Here is a 21156-nt window from a genome sequence, read left to right as displayed (position 1 = left end):
TGGAGTGCAGTGGTGTGATCTCGGCTCACCACAACCGCCTCCTGGGTTCAAGCGATTCTCCTGCCGCAGCCTCCTGCATAGCTGGGATTACAGGCATGCACCACCACACCCAGCTAATTTTGTATTTTTAGTAGAGATAGGGTTTCTCCATTTTGGTCAGGCTGGTCTCGAACTCCGGACCTCAGGTTATCTGCCTGCCTTGGCCTCCCAAAGTGCTGGGATTACAGGGGTGAGCCACCGCGCCTGGCCTAATTTGATTTTTTAATAGTTAACACTTTCATCAATATCACTTTTGGTGCAAGAGGTGAATTCAATTTACTATTCTTGTTAGGTAGCCTCAACGGCTACCTTAGTTATCACTACAACTTTGTTAAGTAATTCTCTTTTCCTTTGTTTTGGAAAGCTTATTTTGCCATATAATAAGTTTTTATATATATATGATATAATATACACATGTATATACACATACATATGTGTGTGTATATTGGATCTGTATCTGAACTCTTCATTGTGTGTCACTGATACAGTTTTCGATTTCCATACTATTTTAAATATTGTTACTTTTTGATGGAGTCTAGTAATCTGTCAGGGTAAGATTATCCTGTTGGATTTATGTGTGTGTGTCACCTCTACACTTCTGTTCAACTCGCTGTCAAAAAAAAATTCTGTACTTTTTCAAGGACTTTTGTGGTTTTCATGATAAAGTTCTCACATATCTGTTGTTGCACTTCTGTGTATTTCTGAATATGTTATGCATTTCGTTTTTATTGCAAATATACTCTCTTTGGTATGTTTTCTGGCTGGGTATTACTGAATGTAGAAGATTACTTTTGTAAATTTTGAATTTGATGGTTTTTTATTCTTTTTATTCTAGGATGATTTTGTTCATGATAATGATTCCTTGGGACTTCTTGGGCATGCGGTCTTGTCACCTGCAGAAATAGTTTTTTATTCTCTTCCTTTCTTATGAGAATAACTATTTCAAAGAATATTATCAGTTGACCTATAAGGGAAGTCTAAAACAACTGGAACCCAAGCCAGCCAAGGCAAAGTTTGGCTTTCTCTCTCTTCATATAGAGATTGAGTGAATGAATGAAAGAATTGGTGTTTATTTTCAAATGCTCTAAAAGAGAGATACTGGGAATGAATCTACATTCTGTAGCAGTAATAACAAAAATGAAAGTGAATTTATGGTGTAAAATGCTTTGAGATTGCCAAATGATATGGCTTTATTATTTATTAGACATGTGTGTTTTGATTTCTCGCCTGTGTCCTAGGGTAAGGTGCCCTGGCCTTCTAGGGAAGTTGTTTTACCATAGCACTTGATAAAGAGCAGGGTCACTGCTCGGGTTTTCTGGGTTGAGGGAAGAAGTTACGCGTGTTACAGCAGGTGGAGAGAATGTTTACCAGTGTGGTCCGTTTCTGGACAGCTGCAGAGACTTAATAAGCCACAGAGAGAGGTGGTTGTCATCCCTGAAGGAAGAAGGCATGCACCCCAGTCCACTTAGGGAGTCAGCAAAGCCGGGCCCAAAGTACAGCAAGAGTATGGCTGCTTGGATAGTGGCAGGGCTGTTGTTCATGCTTTGGGCTAATTAACTGCAGACTAGATAAGTGAGATGAGTTTTTGTCAGCATTACACAAAACTGGATTTGATCAGAAGCCACATAACCTCACTGGCCCTAGGTTTTATTACCTATAAAGAATGGGAATAACCTTGCCTGATAAAATGAGGCTTAAATGTAGAATGCTGGCTAGTACAGCATTAAGCACATAGTAAGCACTCAATAAATTGTAAAATGGAACTTTTTAATTGTTTGGGTTCTCCTCTAGGTAGTCTGTATATAGCAAAAGTGGGGATGGTTTGACTTAGAGGTGCTGCCTAAAGACAAAGGGGAAAACACACACACACACACACACACACACACACACACACACACACACACACACACACACACACACACTCTGCTTGGTTTCTCTCACCTGTCCTGAATGTTTTTGGAAACATGACAGCAGAACCTGTGGACTTAGGGCCTGCACTTGGGGATGAAGAGCCTCTTGATTCTCAGAAACACAAACTGCTAAGGTTTACTGACCTTCCGGCCCAGGGCAAGTCCCATTCAGTTTGGCTGTTCCTAACTGATCATAGCTTTGTTGAGTAAGATGAACTGCTTTGGTTCCTTGTGATTTGCTAATGGTCTTATACTTGTGCTTGAAGGCATTCTGGCCACTTTAAAACCACAAACAAATAATTTGCTTCCCTTTTGCCCAAACAGTGAACACTAAAAGGTACTAAGCTTTTTTTTTCTTTTTAAAGGGACACAAAGATAGTTGGCGTCAGTTGTCTGATTTAAAATCAGTTTTGTGTGGAGATTTTATGAAGCCTGTTGGAATAGAAATATCCTGAATATAACAATAAAAATCAAAGAAATGTTTCATATAGCAGTCTTTCAAATTTTCCCTAAAGAGTAACAGGACAAACTAACCTAGTTCGTTTACAAGAACAAGACAGTGGAATTCAGCTGTCAGTTGATAATGTAGGCTGAATGCAAGAAGTAGACAGTATGACAGGGGAAGAACAGGAGTGCTATCTGCAAATTCTGATACTGAAAATTAACAAATGCAAATAATGGAAAGAAAAAGTATATCTGTGCATGTAAAGCTATTTTTAAAAGATTCTGTTGCCAGTCTTATGTTAAAGAAAGCTTACTTGATCCTCTTCCTCCCGAATGAAGTGCTACATATTGTCAAACAGGGATTTTATTTTAAATAGCCTTTGAGCAGTATCTGGGTGCTGTCTTGCATTTGCCTATGATAGATTTGCCTGGAATTAACAATAGGTGTTTAGGGAGTGAGGCTCCTGAGGTGTTTGTCCTGGCATGTACATTCATTCCTGTGGAGGGGTCCTGTAGCCTTGGAGCTCTTTGAGGCTGGGGGCCTGGGGTATCTATTTCAGTGATGATTAACGTCCAGAGTGGTGAGATAGACACAGATAAGCAGAGTGTGTTTATTTGTTTTGAAATGATTGTGCCTAAGAGCATTTTCTTGGCCCAGAAAGCATATAGTTTCCTAACTAGTTTCCTACTCTGAATGGAGAAGGTATTGCTAACTGGTTACATTTAAGGCCTAAACTGTGATTTTCAGAAAACAATTAACAACTCAAAGTAGCTTAGGCTTTCTCCAGTTTTCTGCCTTTCCCAGGGAGGAGAGTCACTTATTTGTTCTCTGACTCATGGAATGATTTCGTATATGGATGTATTTATTGTCTTTAGCGTTTGGAAAGGCCTTATTTCTAATAGTTTCTATGAGTTAATAAAATAGAGTTTAGTTTACAGGTTCAAAATAAAACAGTACACCTGTGGAAGCAGGACATGGTCTAGTGCAGTCACTACCTCCAAATGCGAACTGGAAGAATGGAAGAAGCCTTCTCTAAGACCATGAGAATACAGAAGCTGTTTATATCCTTTCCAGTCTTGTAAAACTTGAATGGTAGGGGCTGAATTTTCTAGCTTTCAAGGCAGAAACATGGAGAAACCCAATGTCTTTACAGTCTGTGAGATGAGCAATCTGTAGTAGAAGTTCATACTGTAATGAGAGCTCTGAAAATATTTCAGTACTCCATACTTTTTTTTTTTTTTTTTTTTTTTGCACCTGGAACCTTCATCTAAGGTAAAGATTGTGCTTGAGCTGCTGAAATCCCCAACTGACAGTGAGGTCACTGAGTCAGTATACAGGTTTTTTAAAAAATTATTTTTGAATGTGTGACTTAGAAAAGAATTACTTGTGTGTGACAACTTAACCTTAGCTCTGGATTGACCCTGGCACTGGATTAGTTTCTGGTCCTGACATGTCACCATGGAACAGTGAGAAATTTAGGCAGATTCTTCTTGAGACCAGGCTCCAAAAATATTTGAAAATTAAGATGAGATCAACTATTTGAAAAAAAGAGGAGAAAATTGGGTTTTGAATTTTCAGTGAAAATTGGCAGACTCCCCACTTTGATCTGCAGAAACTGACTTTTGCTATGCTTCAGAATTTACCTCAGGTATGTCAACCATGAGTCAAGGTTGAGAATCCTAAGATTTGGTTTACTCTTGAGGAAAGTCCTTCCTATTCAGCAGTCTTGCTCAGATGGAACTCCAGTTGTAATCAATTGAATCAAGATGGTTATGGTAATTAAGAATATGTTTATGTACCCTGAATCATGTAAATACTTGAGCTTTCTCTAAAAATGAGTAGGAGACTATCTGGAGAAAGAATTTACCTCCTGTTAGAGGTTTGGCTGCCTTGTCTCAGTTTTGAGTCAGTTCTTCATTTTATCCAGACTGTCCGCATTGCCCTCCCTGGAAGTCTGGGCCCACCCAATGGGCCCCTGTGCCTGCTGCCCCTCTTTAGCCCACAATTAATTGCCAACACATTCTTTCTTCCTCGTCTTCTTTTTTGGTATTTGACATGAGCTCAAATTGCTGAGAAAGGTGACAACTGTGAAATGAAGACAGGGCTTGGAGACACCTTAAAAAATACATGCAAAGGCCACTAAATGACAAGAGCAGACTGCCAGGCTCTTTCAAAACATCACCATGTCTGTTGACTTTCCATTCCTTGTCCACAGCACAAAATTGGAGGTCAAAGAATCATAGGAGTTAGAGATGGAAAAGACATTTGGGGTCAGCCAGTTCATCCCTCCGCCTTCTCCTGCCCCTGATTCCAAATCATTCCTTACATTATATTTTCTCCCCCAGCTCTTGTACAGTTTTCACGGTCTTCACTCAACCCTAGCTGTCACCTTTGGGGAATGATGCTGGAGGTTCTCTCTAGTTTCTCCTTGGCAAAGAGAGATATTGCCTGTGCCCCCAGTTGACATTCATGAACTTCTTTGTTGGTGGTCTCAGCTGAGAGGCTGAAGGATAATTGGATGTCTCTCTATTGCCTGGTGATGGGGCGTTTTTAGACAGAATTGAAGAGGATTTAGTGTGTGATGATATTGGGCAAGGGCTGAGGTGTAGGGTAGCCATTGATGAATTTGTTCCTAGACTTTTGTTGTTCAAGTCTCTTGACTATAGGGGGATTCTTATTTGTATGAAGTGTGTGGTATTGGGACAGGTGGGCAGAGATGGGAAATTACAGTGAATAGGAGTTTGATAGGAACCCTAACTTGGAGATTGGTAGATTAAACAAACAAATAAGAAATACTGGTTTCGTGAGGTATTAGAGGATTGTTTTAATAGTTACATGTTAGGGGAGAAATAGAGTGGTGGTTACTGTACAGAAGCTTCAGTTTAGAGTCATATTGAGGAGAACAGATGGGCCGGAAGCAAGTATTTTGGATTAGGGTATGCTGTTGCTTTTGTGGTCTCCCCTTGCTTTAAGAAAGCAGAGAAATAGAAGTCTTATGCTCACTGGCTGTATGAGTCGGAAGGGGGAATGGTCATTTTTAGAGGCAGCTTTGGAGGGATACCCCCAGCTCCCCCGTCTTTTTCCAGCAGCTGTTGGGAGCAGTCCGAAGGGGGTATTGTATTTCTTCTGGTAACTCTGCCAAGAATGAGAGGAAATCCACAATCTGTGGGTTTTGTAGGGGGGATGAGGATGGGGTGGCAGGTGATGGGACAGGGAAATTAAATTGTTTTATAGTAAATATGTTGAGATACTTTTCCTGGAAAGCTGTTTCACTGAAAGGAATGATATTTCCCCTGCTCACTAACCCTGTAATGAGTTCATTCTCCTTAAAGAAAGGGAAATAGTCTTTGAGTACTTCTTTTCCTTTTTTCCCTGTAGTTCCAGCTTTGACCTCCCATGTTTCTTTGAGTTTTCCTTTAGAAAGTCTACGTCAAAAAGTTGAATCAAGGTTCAGATATGGGTGGTATGTGTGTTTGTCCCCTCCAGAAGTGAGTTGCTAAGGGAGAGCTTCATCCCTTATCTTGGATGCAGTTTGACTTTATCATAATGGCCTAGAAGCTGGAGATGTAAAAACTTTCTGGGTGACGCCTGGTTCATATTCTCCTCATCCCTTCATTCAGGCTGGAAGGGCACCAGGGATTTTGAAGTCTGGTCACTTGGGTTGAGAACCTGTTTTGATGATTAATATAGAACACAGTTTCATGATTAAAAACAATAAAAAACAACCCTGGGAAGCAGAGCAGTATAATTATTTCTCACATATCAGATGAGGAGTCTAGGGAAAAGTCATTTTGAAGGTATGAGAACAAAGTTTACCTCTTAGTCTGCTAGTGCCTAATTCATGACTCACTTAGAGGAAGGCCTGTTCACCGCTCCCTGCCCCCCCAAAATTGACATCTTTCTTGCCATTGTTCATTTTTAGAAAGTACCAGATCAGTCTTTCCAAAAGTTGTATTGTGGGATTCCTGAAAAACTAATTCTGTAATCAAATGAGTGGGGGAAAATGCTATGCGCCACATTCCCTTTCTTAGGGATCACAATGTCCATTGGGGATTAAAGGCACTGGCAAGTCCTGTGATAGAGGGACCTGTTTAATTTTTGTTTCAGCCAGCATTGTGCAAAATGTTTTGACCATAAAATTCTCTTTTTCACTGCTAAATATCTCTTTAACATCTTGCAGAACACACATACTGGTCAAGTGCCGTGCAAATACAGAGCCTAACCAAAGCCAGGAGGAAAAGGATGTGAACACAGCCAAGTTCTGAATCTTAAGCTCATGCACATAAAAGACCAGGGTTATGCTTAGTGCTTCTGAAACTGTTTAGACATCTTTGACATGTGGGTGCCATGTTAAGATACTTTATCTGCTCAGATTTCTTCCCTTGAGCCTCTCTAGAATAAGAATTTGGAGGCTTTGGTTGAATTCTTGAAGATGTGGTATGTTATACATTTTAAGGAAGGGCCTTTGGAGCTACAGGTATTGTTCAAAGTGTGACTTGTCAAATGGAGAACGATGTTTTTGGAAACTCTTGCTTGAGCAGTTCCTAAGCAATGTCTTTTTTTTTTTTTTTTTTTTTTTGAGACGGAGTCTCACGCTGTTGCCCAGGCTGGAGTGCAGTGGCGCGATCTCGGCTCACTGCAAGCTCCGCCTCCTGGGTTCACGCCATTCTCCTGCCTCAGCCTCCTGAGTAGCTAGGACTACAGGCGCCCGCCACCGCGCCCGGCTAATTTTTTGTATTTTTAGTAGAGACGGGGTTTCACTGTGGTCTCGATCTCCTGACCTTGTGATCCGCCCGCCTTGGCCTCCCAAAGTGCTGGGATTACAGGCTTGAGCCACCGCGCCCGGCCTTAGCAATGTCTATCAAAATACCTATTATGCTAGGACCATGGTTCTCCCTTTTTGTGTTAAAGACATAGTTTTGTATGATGTTAGAATTTTTGATAGTACATTAAAGGATAAAAGGTGAATGTCATTTTTTTTTTTAAAAGCAAGTTTCAGAAAATTGAAAAACCTGTTCATGATTATTTATACTATTTACTTGTTCACCCTCTGGTGTGTTACTGTTTGAACAGTATTGTTTGCAGCCCTGACCTTGTTCTCTTATATCCTTTGAGGTAAAGTTCATATATGTTCCTCTGAACATGCAATCTTTATTTTATTTTCAGCAAATTGTATCATGGGCAATATTTTGGCTTAATGTCTGATAGAAATCCCTGTAAAAGTGTGGATTGTTAGTTGAACAAAAATAAATTCTATATATTGTTTAAAATTTGGTGGTGCACTTATTCAGGGTTACTGCTATATCACTTGTCTGCCCAGTGATGGTTGAGAGCCACTTTTAGAAGCACAAAGTGGTTTAAGACTTGATCCTGTGGAATTTATGACTAAATTAGACAAAAAAGATGATGTATAGCTGTGAAAAGCTAGCAATGCCTAGGTGTATGGTAGGTTCCCTCTAACAGTTCAGATGTCATGTTTGGAAGAGTCACAGAAGTAGAGGCTTTATCTAGATTTTAAAGAATGGATGAATTTGACTAGTCCCCAGAAGTAGCAGTCAGGGGCAAAGGTAGGCTGGGGCTGGCAATATAGGTGAAAGTGTGGGTGTATGAATGAACGTGGAAGGGATTGGCTTGGTGGGAGTCCAGTTGCATAGTGTGAAGCATGAAAAGTGAGTTGAATGGGTAAAGTGGGTTGACAGTTGGGGGTCTTTCAAGGGAGCTGTGGGTCAGTTCAGTCAGCTCCATGCCCTCTTTGTGCATGGTCTTGTCCTCATGCTGGCATGTTTCCTACAGTCTCCCTTCACTCTGAATTTTGGGGCTATTCTCTGTTCCTTAGCCAAAAGGATAAGCAATTTAACATGATATAAAGATTTTTGATTAATTTTTTTGAACCTTAATTATAAACCTCTGCTACTGAAGCTATTGGAAGATTCAGGCTAATGCAAGTATAAATGAAAAGTTAGAAGGTTCTTTGACTGCTTAAGTACTTCACACTAAAGCCAAATTCTTAGCATTGATAGAAGAACTGGTGAGAACAGGCAATCTGGGGAAAAATCTGGAGAGAAAGAAGATAAGAGAAATCAAGATATAGTGTTAATTTAAAATTCCAAGCCCCAAGGCCTGGCGCTGTAGCTCATGCCTGTAATCCCAACACTTTGGGAGGCCGAGGCAGGTGGATCATTTTAGGTCTGAAGTTCAAGACCAGCCTGACCAACATGGTGTAACCCCATCTCTATTAAACATACAAAAATTAGCTGGGTAGTCATGGCATGTGCCCGTAATCCCAACTACTTGGGAGGCTGAGGCAGGAGAATCACTTGAGTCTGGGAGGTAGAGGTTGCAGTGAGCGCAGATTGCACTACTGCACTACAGTCTGGATGACACAGTGAGACCCTGTCTCAAAAAAATAATTAAAATAAAATTCCAAACCCCAAGCATTGTATGTAACCCTTGGCCCAGTGCCCCTTGATATGGCCTTGTTCTACACTTGGAGACACTTTCCTAAGTTTCTGTCCAAATCAGCAGGATGTTATGCTTATGGAAATCATGCCATCCATGCAGTTGGTCAGCATTGGTAGCTTCCAGGGGAATCAAGCTGCGAGATGGGACAGAGAAGGAAATTGGTCTGTGTTCCAGGAGTTTTCTGATCTCAGAGATATGTAGTTTGAGACCTCTTCGATATACCTACACTTCCCCTTCCTTCCCCCCAGCCATTTTTCTTCAGACTAGGTTTATTTATTTGCTTTTGGTTTTGGGGTGTGAACAAGGAGAGGGGAAATGAAAGGTCATTCTAGATAACTGCCTAGATTAATTTCTGTCCCTCTGGACTCACTTGCCAAGATTTTAAGGGGCCAGATAGCTTACTGTGGGTGCATGTTGTATTGTTTTTGTTTAAAATAGGTCATATGCCCAGGAATGCAAACTCTAATGGTTACTAAGTGCCGGAAAGCTGAGAGGGAGGGGGCCTAGTGGAAAAATGAGCCTGAGGCAAGAGAAGGAGGGCTGGGAAAATGGCAGTTCAGCTAGGCCCACGGGGCCAGGTCCTCTGTGTGTTAACATCCATGGAGAGATTTCTTTACAGGGCACTAATCATTTTTTTGAGAGGAGCACCCTCACTTTACATTAGTAACCATATGGAGAAATGGCTGGCCAGAGGCCGCTTCAAGGATGGGAGCAAGGGTCCCTGGTGAATTCCAAGGGGCACCTACTTCTGTCTTCTCAGGTAGTTTTCTTCTGCTGCCTTGTTCTACTGACCCCCTTTGACTGGCAGTGACACATTCCCATAGGGATGGAGGGATACCTGTTTTCAGAGAAAGGAGATATTTTTAAAATTTCTTTGGATTTTTCAGGTGCTGAAACCAATAAAGATACAGATATGATTTGGCCAACAGCTAGGGAAACTGTAACCATTCAAGATGGTTAGACAAAAGATATGAAAAAGCTGAGCTGTTAAATTGTTTTTAACAAAGTAGAACTTTTTCAAGTCAAAGCCAAATTGAATTTTTTTTTTTCAAAGTCTAAATTTGAAGGACTACAGCCAAGTATTTTGATTATGATATTCATCTTGGGAGAGGATGCCTGCACCTGCTGTTTGGTAGCAGCTTCTAAAGTTCAACTTTGAAAGTTTCTTGGTGCTATGATCAAACCCTCAGGGGAGTGTTTTGACCCCTAGCAAAGTGTCACATGGCAGTTAAGTGACCAGGGAGATGAGAGAAGTGCTGTCCTTATTCCAATTCAGGAAATATATTCATTCTTTTGCTTTTGTTGTCTTCCTGCTATGATCCAGAATATTCCCTTTTTAGTTTCATCACCACTCATTAATTTTAGACCTAATTCAAGAGAAGAGACATAACTGTAAACAGTTTCTTCCTTTATATCTGGGAGGGATTTGCAGATAAGAGTAGACAGGAAGTCTATTTTTTTTTTGGTTAGATTTCAGTTCCTTTGGCCCATCCTGTTAAGTATCTTTTACTGTCCTCAGTAGTAGTCTGGTAGTGTAGGTGGCTCTATAGTGATTTTAAACCAGGGACTACATTCACCCAATAGAATAATTCAGTAAAAGATTTTAGCCTTAACATGTGTATAGCCAAGTCCTAATTGTTCAGCCTGAAAGATAAGAAAGTTTGACATTGGAGGAACAATTTCTTTTTTTTTTTTTTTTGTTGAGACAGAGTCTCGCTTTGTCGCCCAGACTGGAGGAACAATTTCTAATAGTTATAACTAAACTAGTTAGAAGAAAAACGAATGATTATTAGAGTCACATTAGTGCCGACACCATTAATGGATATTATCTACTACTTATACTTATGTAAAGATAATTAACTTTTTTTGTAGTGATTTATGACATATGCTGTACTTCGTTTTAGGTGTCATTTTTGAAAACAATTGTGTGAAATATTATCCTCATTTTATAGGTGAAGAAATGGATAATTAGAGAAGTTAGTTACCTGGGTTGTATAATTAGTAAGTGGTAGAATTGGGATATAGATCCCAGTTTCCTGAGCCTGCCTTCTGTGCTTTTTCAATTTTATTCAATCTGCTCTTTAGTTAAAGGTAAATAGGAAGACATAACCGTCAACAATTATGTGATATATTTTCAACAATTGATCACTTAATAAAGCACCATCTATTAACACCTTTAGACCTGTTATTATTATTATTATTATTATTATTTTTTGAGACGGAGTTTCGCTCCTGTCACCCAGGCTGGAGTGAAATGGTGTCATCTCGGCTCACTGCAACCTCTGCCTCCCAGGTTCAAGTGATTCTCCTGCCTCAGCCTCCCAAGTAGCTGGGATTACAGACGCCCACCACAACACCTGGCTAATTTTTGTATTTTTAGTAGAGACAGGGTTTTACCATGTTGGCCAGGCTGGTCTCGAACTCCTGATGTCAGGTGATCCACCCTCCTTGGCCTCCCAGAGTGCTGGGATTACAGTTGTGAGCCACGGCGCCTGGCCTCAACCTGTTATTTATGGAGACATAATTTTATGTAGTGTCTCCCCACCTCTACCTTTATAAATTTAACTTTGTTTTAAAAATACCATTACTTGGTATAGTTGTTGCCAAAATGTTTTTCATTCCTCACATTTGTAATTTCTAGTGGCAGTATATTCCATTGCATTAGTATACTATTCTCCCCCACAGACAGACCTTCAGGCTGTTTCCAGATTTTAGCTCTAATATATAGCTGCAGCTATAAATATCTTTGTAAAATTTTTTTCTTTTGAATTATTTCTTCGTGATATAGTGCTCAAAGAAGAAATGCTGGATCATAAGCTGTCATTTAATGACTTTTGTCTTAACAGAATTCCTTTCTGAAAGACTGTACCAGCTGAATGTGCTGTAAGCAACATGTAACCAAATCCATACTCTTCTATCAAATTAAAGCTAGTGTTAGTTTTTTCTACTTAATAGATGTGAGGTGGTACTTTAAAAATTGTTTTAATGTACATACCTGTAAACTATTCTTGGGGGATGTTTCTTCCAGTGTTTTACCATGTGAACACTGTGACTGTCCTTATCCTCTGTCAGACATGGATGATAGGGTATTGGAGACAGGGTGTTATCTTGAGAGATTTTTATCAGCTCCCTAAAAGTTTTAGAGATAAAACTTATGTCTATAGTGTTAGTTAAAATTTTTCCCCTACTCTGTTGCTTTTAATCTTTTTTCCCTTTATGTAGCATTTCAAATTTAATAGCATTAAACTCAAATACTTTATAATTGATACATTTCTGTTGCTTCAATAGAATAATTTCTTTTATCCCCATTTCAATTGGGAAATTATCTCTGCTCGTCATTGAAATATGTATATATCTTGTTTTTTTCTAGTTAAATTTTTTTTTTTTTTTTTGAGACGGAGTCTCGCTCTGTCGCCCAGGCTGGAGTGCAGTGGCCGGATCTCAGCTCACTGCAAGCTCTGCCTCCCAGGTTCACGCCATTCTCCTGCCTCAGCCTCCCGAGTAGCTGGGACTACAGGCGCCCGCCACCTCGCCCGGCTAGTTTTTTGTATTTTTTAGTAGAGACGGGGTTTCACCGTGCTAGCCAGGATGGTCTCGATCTCCTGACCTCGTGATCCACCCGTCTCGGCCTCCCAAAGTGCTGGGATTACAGGCTTGAGCCACCGCGCCCGGCCCTAGTCAAACTTTTAAATTCACCCTCATATTTTTGGAATTTATTATATTGTGATATGAGATGGCAATCTAAATCAGTTTTTTTCTCTATTGATATTCAACAAGTTTTATCAACAGCATTTATTATTACTATTTTAGGCCGGGCGCGGTGGCTCAAGCCTGTAATCCCAGCACTTTGGGAGGCCGAGGCGGGCAGATCACAAGGTCAGGAGATCGAGACCACAGTGAAACCCCGTCTCTACTAAAAATACAAAAAATTAGCCGGGCGCGGTTGTGGGCGCCTGTAGTCCCAGCTACTCAGGAGGCTGAGGCAGGAGAATGGCGGGAACCCGGGAGGCGGAGCTTGCAGTGAGCCGAGATCGCGCCACTGCACTCCAGCCTGGGCAACAGCGTGAGACTCCGTCTCAAAAAAAAAAAAATAAAAATAAAAAATATTATTACTATTTTAATGAGTATTTGAATATTACTCAGCCATAAAAAGGAATGACATAATGACTTTTGCAGCAACTTGGATGGAATTGGAGGCCATTATCCTAAATGAAGTAATGCAGGAGTGAAAACCAAATACTGCATGTTCTCACTTATAAGTGGGAGCTAAGGCATGGGTACACACAGGCATACAGAGTGGTGTAATGCACATTGCAGATTCAGAAGGGAGGAAGGTGGGAGGGGGGTGAGTGATAGAAAAATTACCTACTGGGTACAAAACATACGCTACCCAGGTGACTGGTATACTAAAAGTCCAGACTTCATCATTATACAATTCATCCATGTAACCAAAACCACTTGTACCCCTAAAGCTACTGAAATTAAAAAATTTTTAAAAAAGAAAAAGAAAAATTAGAAAATATGTAAAAACATAAAGGAGAAAATAAAAACACCCAAAGTTGACTACCCACAGTTAACTATGGGTGTTTTATTTTATCCTTCCAGTGTTCTTTCTAGCCATGCATATTCTTATTCCCTCTCTCCTTTCTTTCTAATAAAGTCAACGTGCCATACAAACCTAATAGCACTAATTAAAGTGATTTATTTCCTTAGTTTACAATTTTCTGTTTGTTATCTATTAAATTCATATCAGTTTGGGCCATTTCTTGCTTTCTTTTTTTAAAATCAAAGTCAGTTGCTTATTGCTTATTTCCAAGTGAAAAGAATATACTCCTTAGGAATATACTTTCTAGAAATATAAGAAATATAATTGCTCTTTATCAGCACTTATTGATATGCATAAGGCATTGGGCAAATGAAAACAGTGCCTGGCATATTGTAAGCACATTAAATGTTGGTTAAATAAATTGTAATTGGAATAATGATCCAGAGAGATTTATAACATTCTATATCATTTAAAAATAATATTCAGTTGGCCAGGTGTGGTGGCTCATGCCTATAATCCCAGTACTTTGGGAGGCCAAGGCAAGAGGATTGCTTGAGGCCAGGTGTTGGAGACCAGCCTGGGCAACATGCATATATACTTGTCTACAGTGAATACATAGTTGCCTCTAGAGAGGGAGAGTCTTGGCTAGGGGTTTCGAGAAAGACTCACTTTTGCATTGTTAACCTTTCATACTATCTGTGTGTTTTTTTAAATCCTGTGCATTTATTCCTTACTAACCAAAAATAATTATTCTATACAAATAAATAAATGAAATAACACCAGGAGGCAGAATATTATTTAGCTAAAAATGAATTAGGTATCTTCTCTCTGCCTGCCAAAACCATTCTTTCTAAGCTGTGTCCGTTAGAATCTTGAAAGCCAGACTTGCTTGCTGGCTTTTAGTAAAATGTGGTAAATGTGAAGGTATAAGTAGAGGCTGGAAGAAATGAGTGTAGGCCGGGCGCGGTGGCTCAAGCCTGTAATCCCAGCACTTTGGGAGGCCGAGACGGGTGGATCACGAGGTCAGGAGATCGAGACCATCCTGGCTAACACGGTGAAACCCCGTCTCTACTGAAAAATACAAAAAAAACTAGCCGGGCGAGGTGGCGGGCGCCTGTAGTCCCAGCTACTCCGGAGGCTGAGGCAGGAGAATGGCGTAGACCCGGGAGGCGGAGCTTGCAGTGAGCTGAGATCTGGCCACTGCACTCCAGCCTGGGCTACAGAGTGAGACTCCGTCTCAAAAAAAAAAAAAAAAAAAGAAATGAGTGTATCTCTCCCTGGCCAGCAAATTTCCAGGCAGACGTGGCAGTTATCACTCTGTGTCCCAAGCAGTGTACCTTGTATGGGCAGTGGGGCAAGCTAAGGAGACACAGGAGATATATGGGAGCCTAAAATGGAATTTTCAAATTCTTGCTCATGATTTCAAAATTCTCTTCAAAGGTGTACTCTCTAAGGGGCTTAGAGCTCTTCTCCCTATTGCCTATTAATCCATCCCCAAACGGTGCCATTCGTGTTGCTTGTGTGCTGTCTTATTGCTGTTAACTCAGCTCACCCAGAAAGTACTGTTGACACTCACCCTCCAATGTTTTGAAGAATTTAAAACTCATAGAAAAGTTGAATGAATTGTACCATGAACACTCTCATATGCACCACCTAGGTTCTACAATTAATATTTGGCTGTATTTGCTTTATCATGCATTTCAAAATAAGTTACAGATATCAGTACATTTATCCCTAACGGCTTCAATGTGCATGCATATCATTGACTAGATTATATTAGTTTATGGGTTTTTTTTTTAAGAAAAATATATATACAGTGAATTTATATTTCAGTGAACTGCACAAATCTTGTGTATCATTTGATGTATTTCTTTTCTCTTTTATTTTTTTAGAGAGGGAATCTTATTCTGTTGCCTAGGCTGGAGTGCAGTGGTGGAACTACTGCTCACTGTAACCTAAATTTCCTGGGCTCAAGTCATCCTCCCATCTTGGCCTCCCAAAGTGTTGTGATTACATTTGTGAGCCACCACATCCTGCACATTTGGTCCATTTCTCACAAATGCATATACACTTGTATAACCCAAACCCCCTCAAGACTTAAATATAGAATATTACCTCAGAAAGTTTCCAAATGTTCTTTGCTAGTCAGTCTCCATCCCTACCCTGGTGGTAATAATTGTTCTGATTTTTTTCACCATAGGTTAGTTGTCTCTCTTCTCAAGCTTCATGTAAATGAAATCATACACTACGATCTCTTTTGTGTAAAATTTATTTCATTCAACAGAATGTTTCTGTGATTCATCCACATTACAATGTGTACCAGTACTTCTTTCCTTTTTTTGCTGAGTAGTAGTCCATTATATGAACCTACCCTAGTGTGTCTATCCACTTTCCTGTTGATGGATGCCTGGGCTGTTTACCACTTTTGGCTATTACTAAAACTTCTATGAACATTCTTGTGTAAGTGTTTTTGTTTCTCTAAAGTTATTGCTAGTTCATAGAGTACATAATATGTTTAGATTTATAATAAACTTCCAGACCTTTTCCCAAAATGGCTGTACCATTTTGCTTTCCCACCAACAATGTAGGAGAGTTTCTTATTGGTCTTCCAAAAATATATGAACAAATACAGAGAGGACTTCCTCATCAGGGTACAAACTCCTGTCAGATATGCATTCTGTGAATCTTTTCTCCCAGATGACGGCTTGTGTATTAATTTTGGTGAACAGAGGTTTTGGATTTGATGAAGTCTGATTTATTGGATTTTTATTTTCTGTTATTGCTTTCTGTGTCCTAAGAAATCTATGTCTACCTTCGTAGCCAAAGAGATGTTTTCATGTATTTTCTTCTGACAGCTTTATAGTTTTAGATTTTAAGTTTATGACCTGTTTTGAATTACTTTTCCTGTATGGTGTGAGGTAGGGGTCAGGGTTCATTTCTTTTTTTTTTTTCCCCCAATCTGGACGTCCAGTGGTTCCAGGATTGTCATCCATTCTCCATTAGATTGCTTTGGCATCACTGTGGACATTTTTAATAGTTTAAAGGACAGGCTTTTCTCCTTGGCTTTTTTAGTTAGTCAAGTATGGAGAGAGAACAGTTACTCCTTCCTGGTCTCCTAATCTCTTTACTTGTATTCTGGATGCTCCTGAATCCTGACTCAGTAAGCCCATGGAATTTTCTGTGGTTGGCAATAAGTTGTAGTGATTGGATTATTTGTTCTGTCTGGACATAGGATGACCAGTGTCCCAGTGAAGGAACGGGTGAAGGTGTCTCAGAACTGGAGACTGGGGCGCTGCCGAGAGGCGATTCTGCTGAAGTGGAGATGCAGGCAAGTAGCCTCTTGACTTTTTTAAAGCTACTTGGGACATAAAAGCATAATGGAAAGTAAAAAATCTGGTCCTACATAGAGGCTAATGGGGCTATCTTGGGTGGGGTTGCACTGGTGAGCCTTTGAATACCACAAAGGGGGCATCAGAAGGACAACTTTTTTCACATTTAAAGAAGGGAATACAAGAAATGTACATTAACAAATGACTTTTTTTATGATTATAAAGAAATCAATGCTTATTTTAGAAATTTGAAGAAAAAGAAAGTTCTAAAGAAGAAAATAAAACTAACCTGTAACTCCACCACTCAAAGGTAACCTCTGTTAACTTATGCCATCAAAGGAAATAAATGAAATCAAGGTTTCAATTAATCTTATTTTACAAATATTTTTCTTTAAATCTTCTACTCTATGGAGTTACTTCTTCATTCTTGGCTTCCCTGAGTCCTCTCCCCTACTTTATTAAAAGGCAGGGTAGGATCTAAAGGTTTGGATACATATGTTACAGGAGTTAGAGCTTAGAACAAGTATAAGGAAATTTAGAAAATGCCTGTGGCACCGCTAATGCCACCGATTTTTATGCTTCATTGATGCTAAATGATTTCATAGTTATTATTTGACTCCCTACCAAAGAATTGCTCCTTGTTGATTGGTTGCAATGGATAAGGAACATCATGATTCCACATTCTGGAGTGACCTATACTTGTGCTGAAGACACAGGCAGGCCTCTTCATCTGATGAACCTTTCTTGCTTGCTTGTGTCCAGTTTCCACTGGTTTCACTGGCATCAGATGCTGTGAATAATGTGGTATTGGGTAGTGGTTGTGGTGATGGTAAAGAAACTGCAGGAGAGAAAGACGGATTTTTATGATGAAGGACTTTACCCTCTGCTTCCCACATTGCCTTTGGGGCTAGTTTCAAGCAGTTTGGCAAATAAACACACAGAACAGTTACCAGGCTGCCCTGGGATTCTCCACTGTTCACCTGGCATGAACCTGGTTTCTTGTCCTAGGCAAATGGCTGTTTACCAGATGGCTCTAAACACAAAAATTCCCACCCTCTCTGTTTGCTGCCTACTTGAGTGTGCCACACACTCACGCAAGGGGATATTCAAGAGGAATGTGCATAATGAGTGAGAAAGCAGGCATCTGTACACACTCTACACATGTTCCATGTAATATATGCACACACTTGTAAAAACCTCATGAGCAGAAACTCAGTTACTACAAAGTCTAAGCTGCATTTAATGGCCCGTCAAGTCAATTTGCAGAACTTTTCCACATTCCCATGACGCTTGTATTGAGTCTGGGGAAGAAACACAGCCCAGTTTGCTCAGACAGGCTTGGCAATAGGAGATGGTGGCTGTTCTTGGGGATGAATCAGCTGTCCCTGTGCTTTTCTTGGGACCTGGTAACTCCAGGACCCCTATGTAGAATAGGACAGGTGGGATGTCCACCTTGTTAAAGGGACTTAGTTTCCACCAGAGAGCCTAGTATCTGACAGTCTTCTTTCTTCTTAAGGCTCATTCCCTGCCGCAGGACTTGTCTGTGCCTTCTAGCCTTTCTTCCTCCTGTAAGATTGCAGAGGGAATCTTTAACTATTTGTGGATTTCTCTTATCAGTTGCCTGTGAGAGCTGATTTTCTCTGTAGCCCCTGAACTGTAGCAGAATGCTCTGGGGCTGTGTTTTTCCATTGCCACACTTACCCTCTAATACAGAAATGTAGATATCCCTGTGAGGATCTAGGTATCTAATCAGTACATTAGCATCCTTTCCTAAATAGCTTCATTCCTTTCACTTAAAAATGGCCCCTTAGCTCTAACAGAATAAGGGAATGGGGCTTCCCAGGGTTTATTCTTCTCTTTTCTCCATCATACCTTAACTGATCTATTGCGGAAGAGGTATGTATGGGAATCCTAGAACCTTGAAACTTCCCACTTATACTTCAAATCGATGAGGATGCTGAATGAAAGAAAGTTATTTCACCTGGCTAGAAGATTTCTTTTCTTTTTTCTTTTCTTTCTTTTTTTTTTTTTTTTTTGAGACAGAGTCTCCCTCCGTCACCAGGCGCGATCTCGGCTCACTGCAACCTCCGCCTCCCAGGTTCAAGCGATTCTTCTGCCTCAGCCTCCGGAGTAGCTGGGATTACAGGCATGCACCACCATGCCCGGCTAATTTTGTATTTTTAGTAGAGATGGGGTTTCACCATGTTGGTCAGGCTGGTCTCGAACTCCTGACCTCAGGTGATCCACCTGACCTCAGGTGATCCACTTTGGCCTCCCAAAGTGCTAGGATTACAGGTGTGAGCCACTGTGCCCAGCTGAAGATTTCTTTTTGACCCTTCTCACCCCTTGACCATTGAATTTTGTAAGCTCTGCCTACCCATGAGAAGTCCAGGTAGCCAGTAATTGAAATATTAAATATTCTCCAATTAAAAGTGGTATTTAGTTGGTCTTTTAATTTTGAGTCTCTTTTAGAAAGTCCAAGGAAGATTAGATCACCACAAAGTTCAATTACTCTAGTTTTCTGAGGATAGCTGAGGGGTAGGTAATTTTGAAGGAGGATATCAAGTATAGATAATAAGCCTTGTTATCCTTGCTAAGTTAGGGATTGGTCAGACCCTTCAAAGATTGGAGTTGAGTTTTCATACTGTATCTTGATGACTTAAATTTTATTTTCCATCGTTTCAGTCAGATGCCCTGGATGCAGCTAGAGGATGATTCTCTGTACATATCCCAGGCTAATTTCATCCTGGCCTACCAGTTCCGTCCAGATGGTGCCAGCTTGAACCGTCGGCCTCTAGGAGTCTTTGCTGGGCATGATGAGGACGTTTGCCACTTTGTGCTGGCCAACTCGCATATTATCAGTGCAGGAGGGTAAGTGCTGCAGGTTTCTCCTTCCACCCTTTTCCATCTTATTTTTCGGGGACATTCTGCCTGTCTCTGACTTTTCTGTCTTAACTCCAAAGGGATGAGGAGGGAGACGGAGGGTTTTCCATTTAAAGCAGAGAGATTTTACTAAAAAGAGTTAATAGGGTTAGCTGGAGAAGGAAAACAGGAAGAGCTTCTAATGAAAAGTGAAGCTGGTTTTGATATTCTCCAGGGGAAAATATATTTTGTCTCTCAGCTCTGTTCAGCCCCAGGTGTGCTGAAGAAGTAAAGGTATCTAGAAAGTCAGCACCATACTGGGCTGAATTGCCTATTGCTTAGCAAATTTGGATGTCACTGGAGACTTAGGCTGTTTCTGGAGAGTTGTTCTCTTCCTACCGAAAGAATAATTGGTTCTTGGGGGTCGGCTCCTTATTTCTCTCCTAGAGATGGGAAGATTGGCGTTCATAAGATTCACAGCACCTTCACTGTCAAGTACTCGGCTCATGAACAGGAGGTGAACTGTGTGGATTGCAAAGGAGGCATCATTGTGAGTGGCTCCAGGGACAGGACGGCCAAGGTGAGGTGGTCTCCCCGTTACATACTATTACTCTCTCCTGTCTATAGGGAGTGGGGTGGATAGAGCCCCGAGTCCCAGGATTGGCTGAGAGTATCGGCTGGGGGCGGGGGAGAAAACGACACAATAAAGGACTCACTTATGTGCCTCTGGCATGCAGCTTGCCATGCCAGGTGTTGTCCCTGCCAACTGGACTGGGAAAGGAGTGGACAGTGGCTGGGAAGGTTGCCACTCACTTGCAATGTGGCGTGAACTCAAAAACAGAGGACCTGGCAGCCTTTCCTCCCTGAGTTGCGTTTCCTCAAGTTTGTGGGTTGAGTTCTGACCCTAATATTTTATTTTAAAATCTCCCTCCTTATTGCCTGCTCTCTGTTTAGGGAGGTTAATTTTTCACCACCTTGTTTATAAGCAATCAGGCTGATAATTAAAATGTGTTTTCACTGTTTCTCTGGAGAGTGATGTGGTCAGTAAGCAGTAGAGACTATGAGAGAGGGGTGTTGTTTGTTGCATCTTTGCCAAATTGCCCGGTCCACAGATATCCACCAAAGCAAAGCATAAAAGAAAGTGAGGCTGATAAATAGCATGATCCTGACTTCATGGACTCATCCACATCTGGGTCAAATAGGCTCCCACCTGTGAGACAGAGAAGTCTTTCTCCAGGCATGTGCCCAACAGCTGTAGCCAGGGCCTACACAGGCCTGGTCCTTTAGGGTTGCTGTGGGAACTTTGCTGACAATTCAGTTGGTGATGCAGGAGGCCCAATAGTGTCTTGTTACGTGTTTCCTAGCATCTAGGTTCCATAGTGCTAACAGGAACAAAATGCTTGCTGGTATGTCAGCAAATGGGCCTCAAAAACACATAGGGAGAGAACTCAGGAGAGGGAAATTGCAATCTTTACTCAGTAACTTCTCTGACTGCATGTACCCTCTGGTGATTACACCTCCATATAGAAATATTGCTATTTTATGTAAAAAGAAGGGCTAAAT

General features: G+C 40.8%; 1 protein-coding gene and 2 long non-coding RNA genes across 11 annotated transcripts in view; 1 reads left to right on the top strand and 2 right to left on the bottom strand.

The window, feature by feature from the left end:
* The window catches only part of FBXW4 (F-box and WD repeat domain containing 4), an 87649-nt gene that overhangs the window by 2584 nt on the left and 63909 nt on the right, over positions 1-21156 (top strand). For 6 of the 9 annotated variants that reach the window (XM_028853483.2, XM_077945346.1, XM_015147984.3 and 3 more), the window contains 3 exon segments: positions 16635-16730; positions 19417-19602; positions 20041-20173. In XM_028853483.2, coding sequence (XP_028709316.2) covers positions 16636-16730; positions 19417-19602; positions 20041-20173 — 414 coding nt within the window. In that variant the 5' untranslated portion in view covers position 16635. 9 annotated transcript variants of the gene reach the window in all.
* Positions 1375-15492, bottom strand: LOC144331285 (uncharacterized). The gene is made up of 2 exons (XR_013398323.1): positions 14903-15492; positions 1375-2675 (listed from the first exon to the last, which is right to left on the bottom strand). It is a non-coding gene; the product is annotated as an uncharacterized LOC144331285 (long non-coding RNA).
* Positions 9338-13391, bottom strand: LOC144331272 (uncharacterized). Its single transcript, XR_013398310.1, has 3 exons — positions 12970-13391; positions 12385-12657; positions 9338-11213 (listed from the first exon to the last, which is right to left on the bottom strand). It is a non-coding gene; the product is annotated as an uncharacterized LOC144331272 (long non-coding RNA).

The sequence above is a fragment of the Macaca mulatta genome, chromosome 9, assembly GCF_049350105.2.
Source record: "Macaca mulatta isolate MMU2019108-1 chromosome 9, T2T-MMU8v2.0, whole genome shotgun sequence".
NCBI lineage: Eukaryota > Metazoa > Chordata > Mammalia > Primates > Cercopithecidae > Macaca > Macaca mulatta.
Note: the sequence above shows the minus strand (reverse complement) of the source record. Positions and strands in the feature narration are given on the sequence as shown.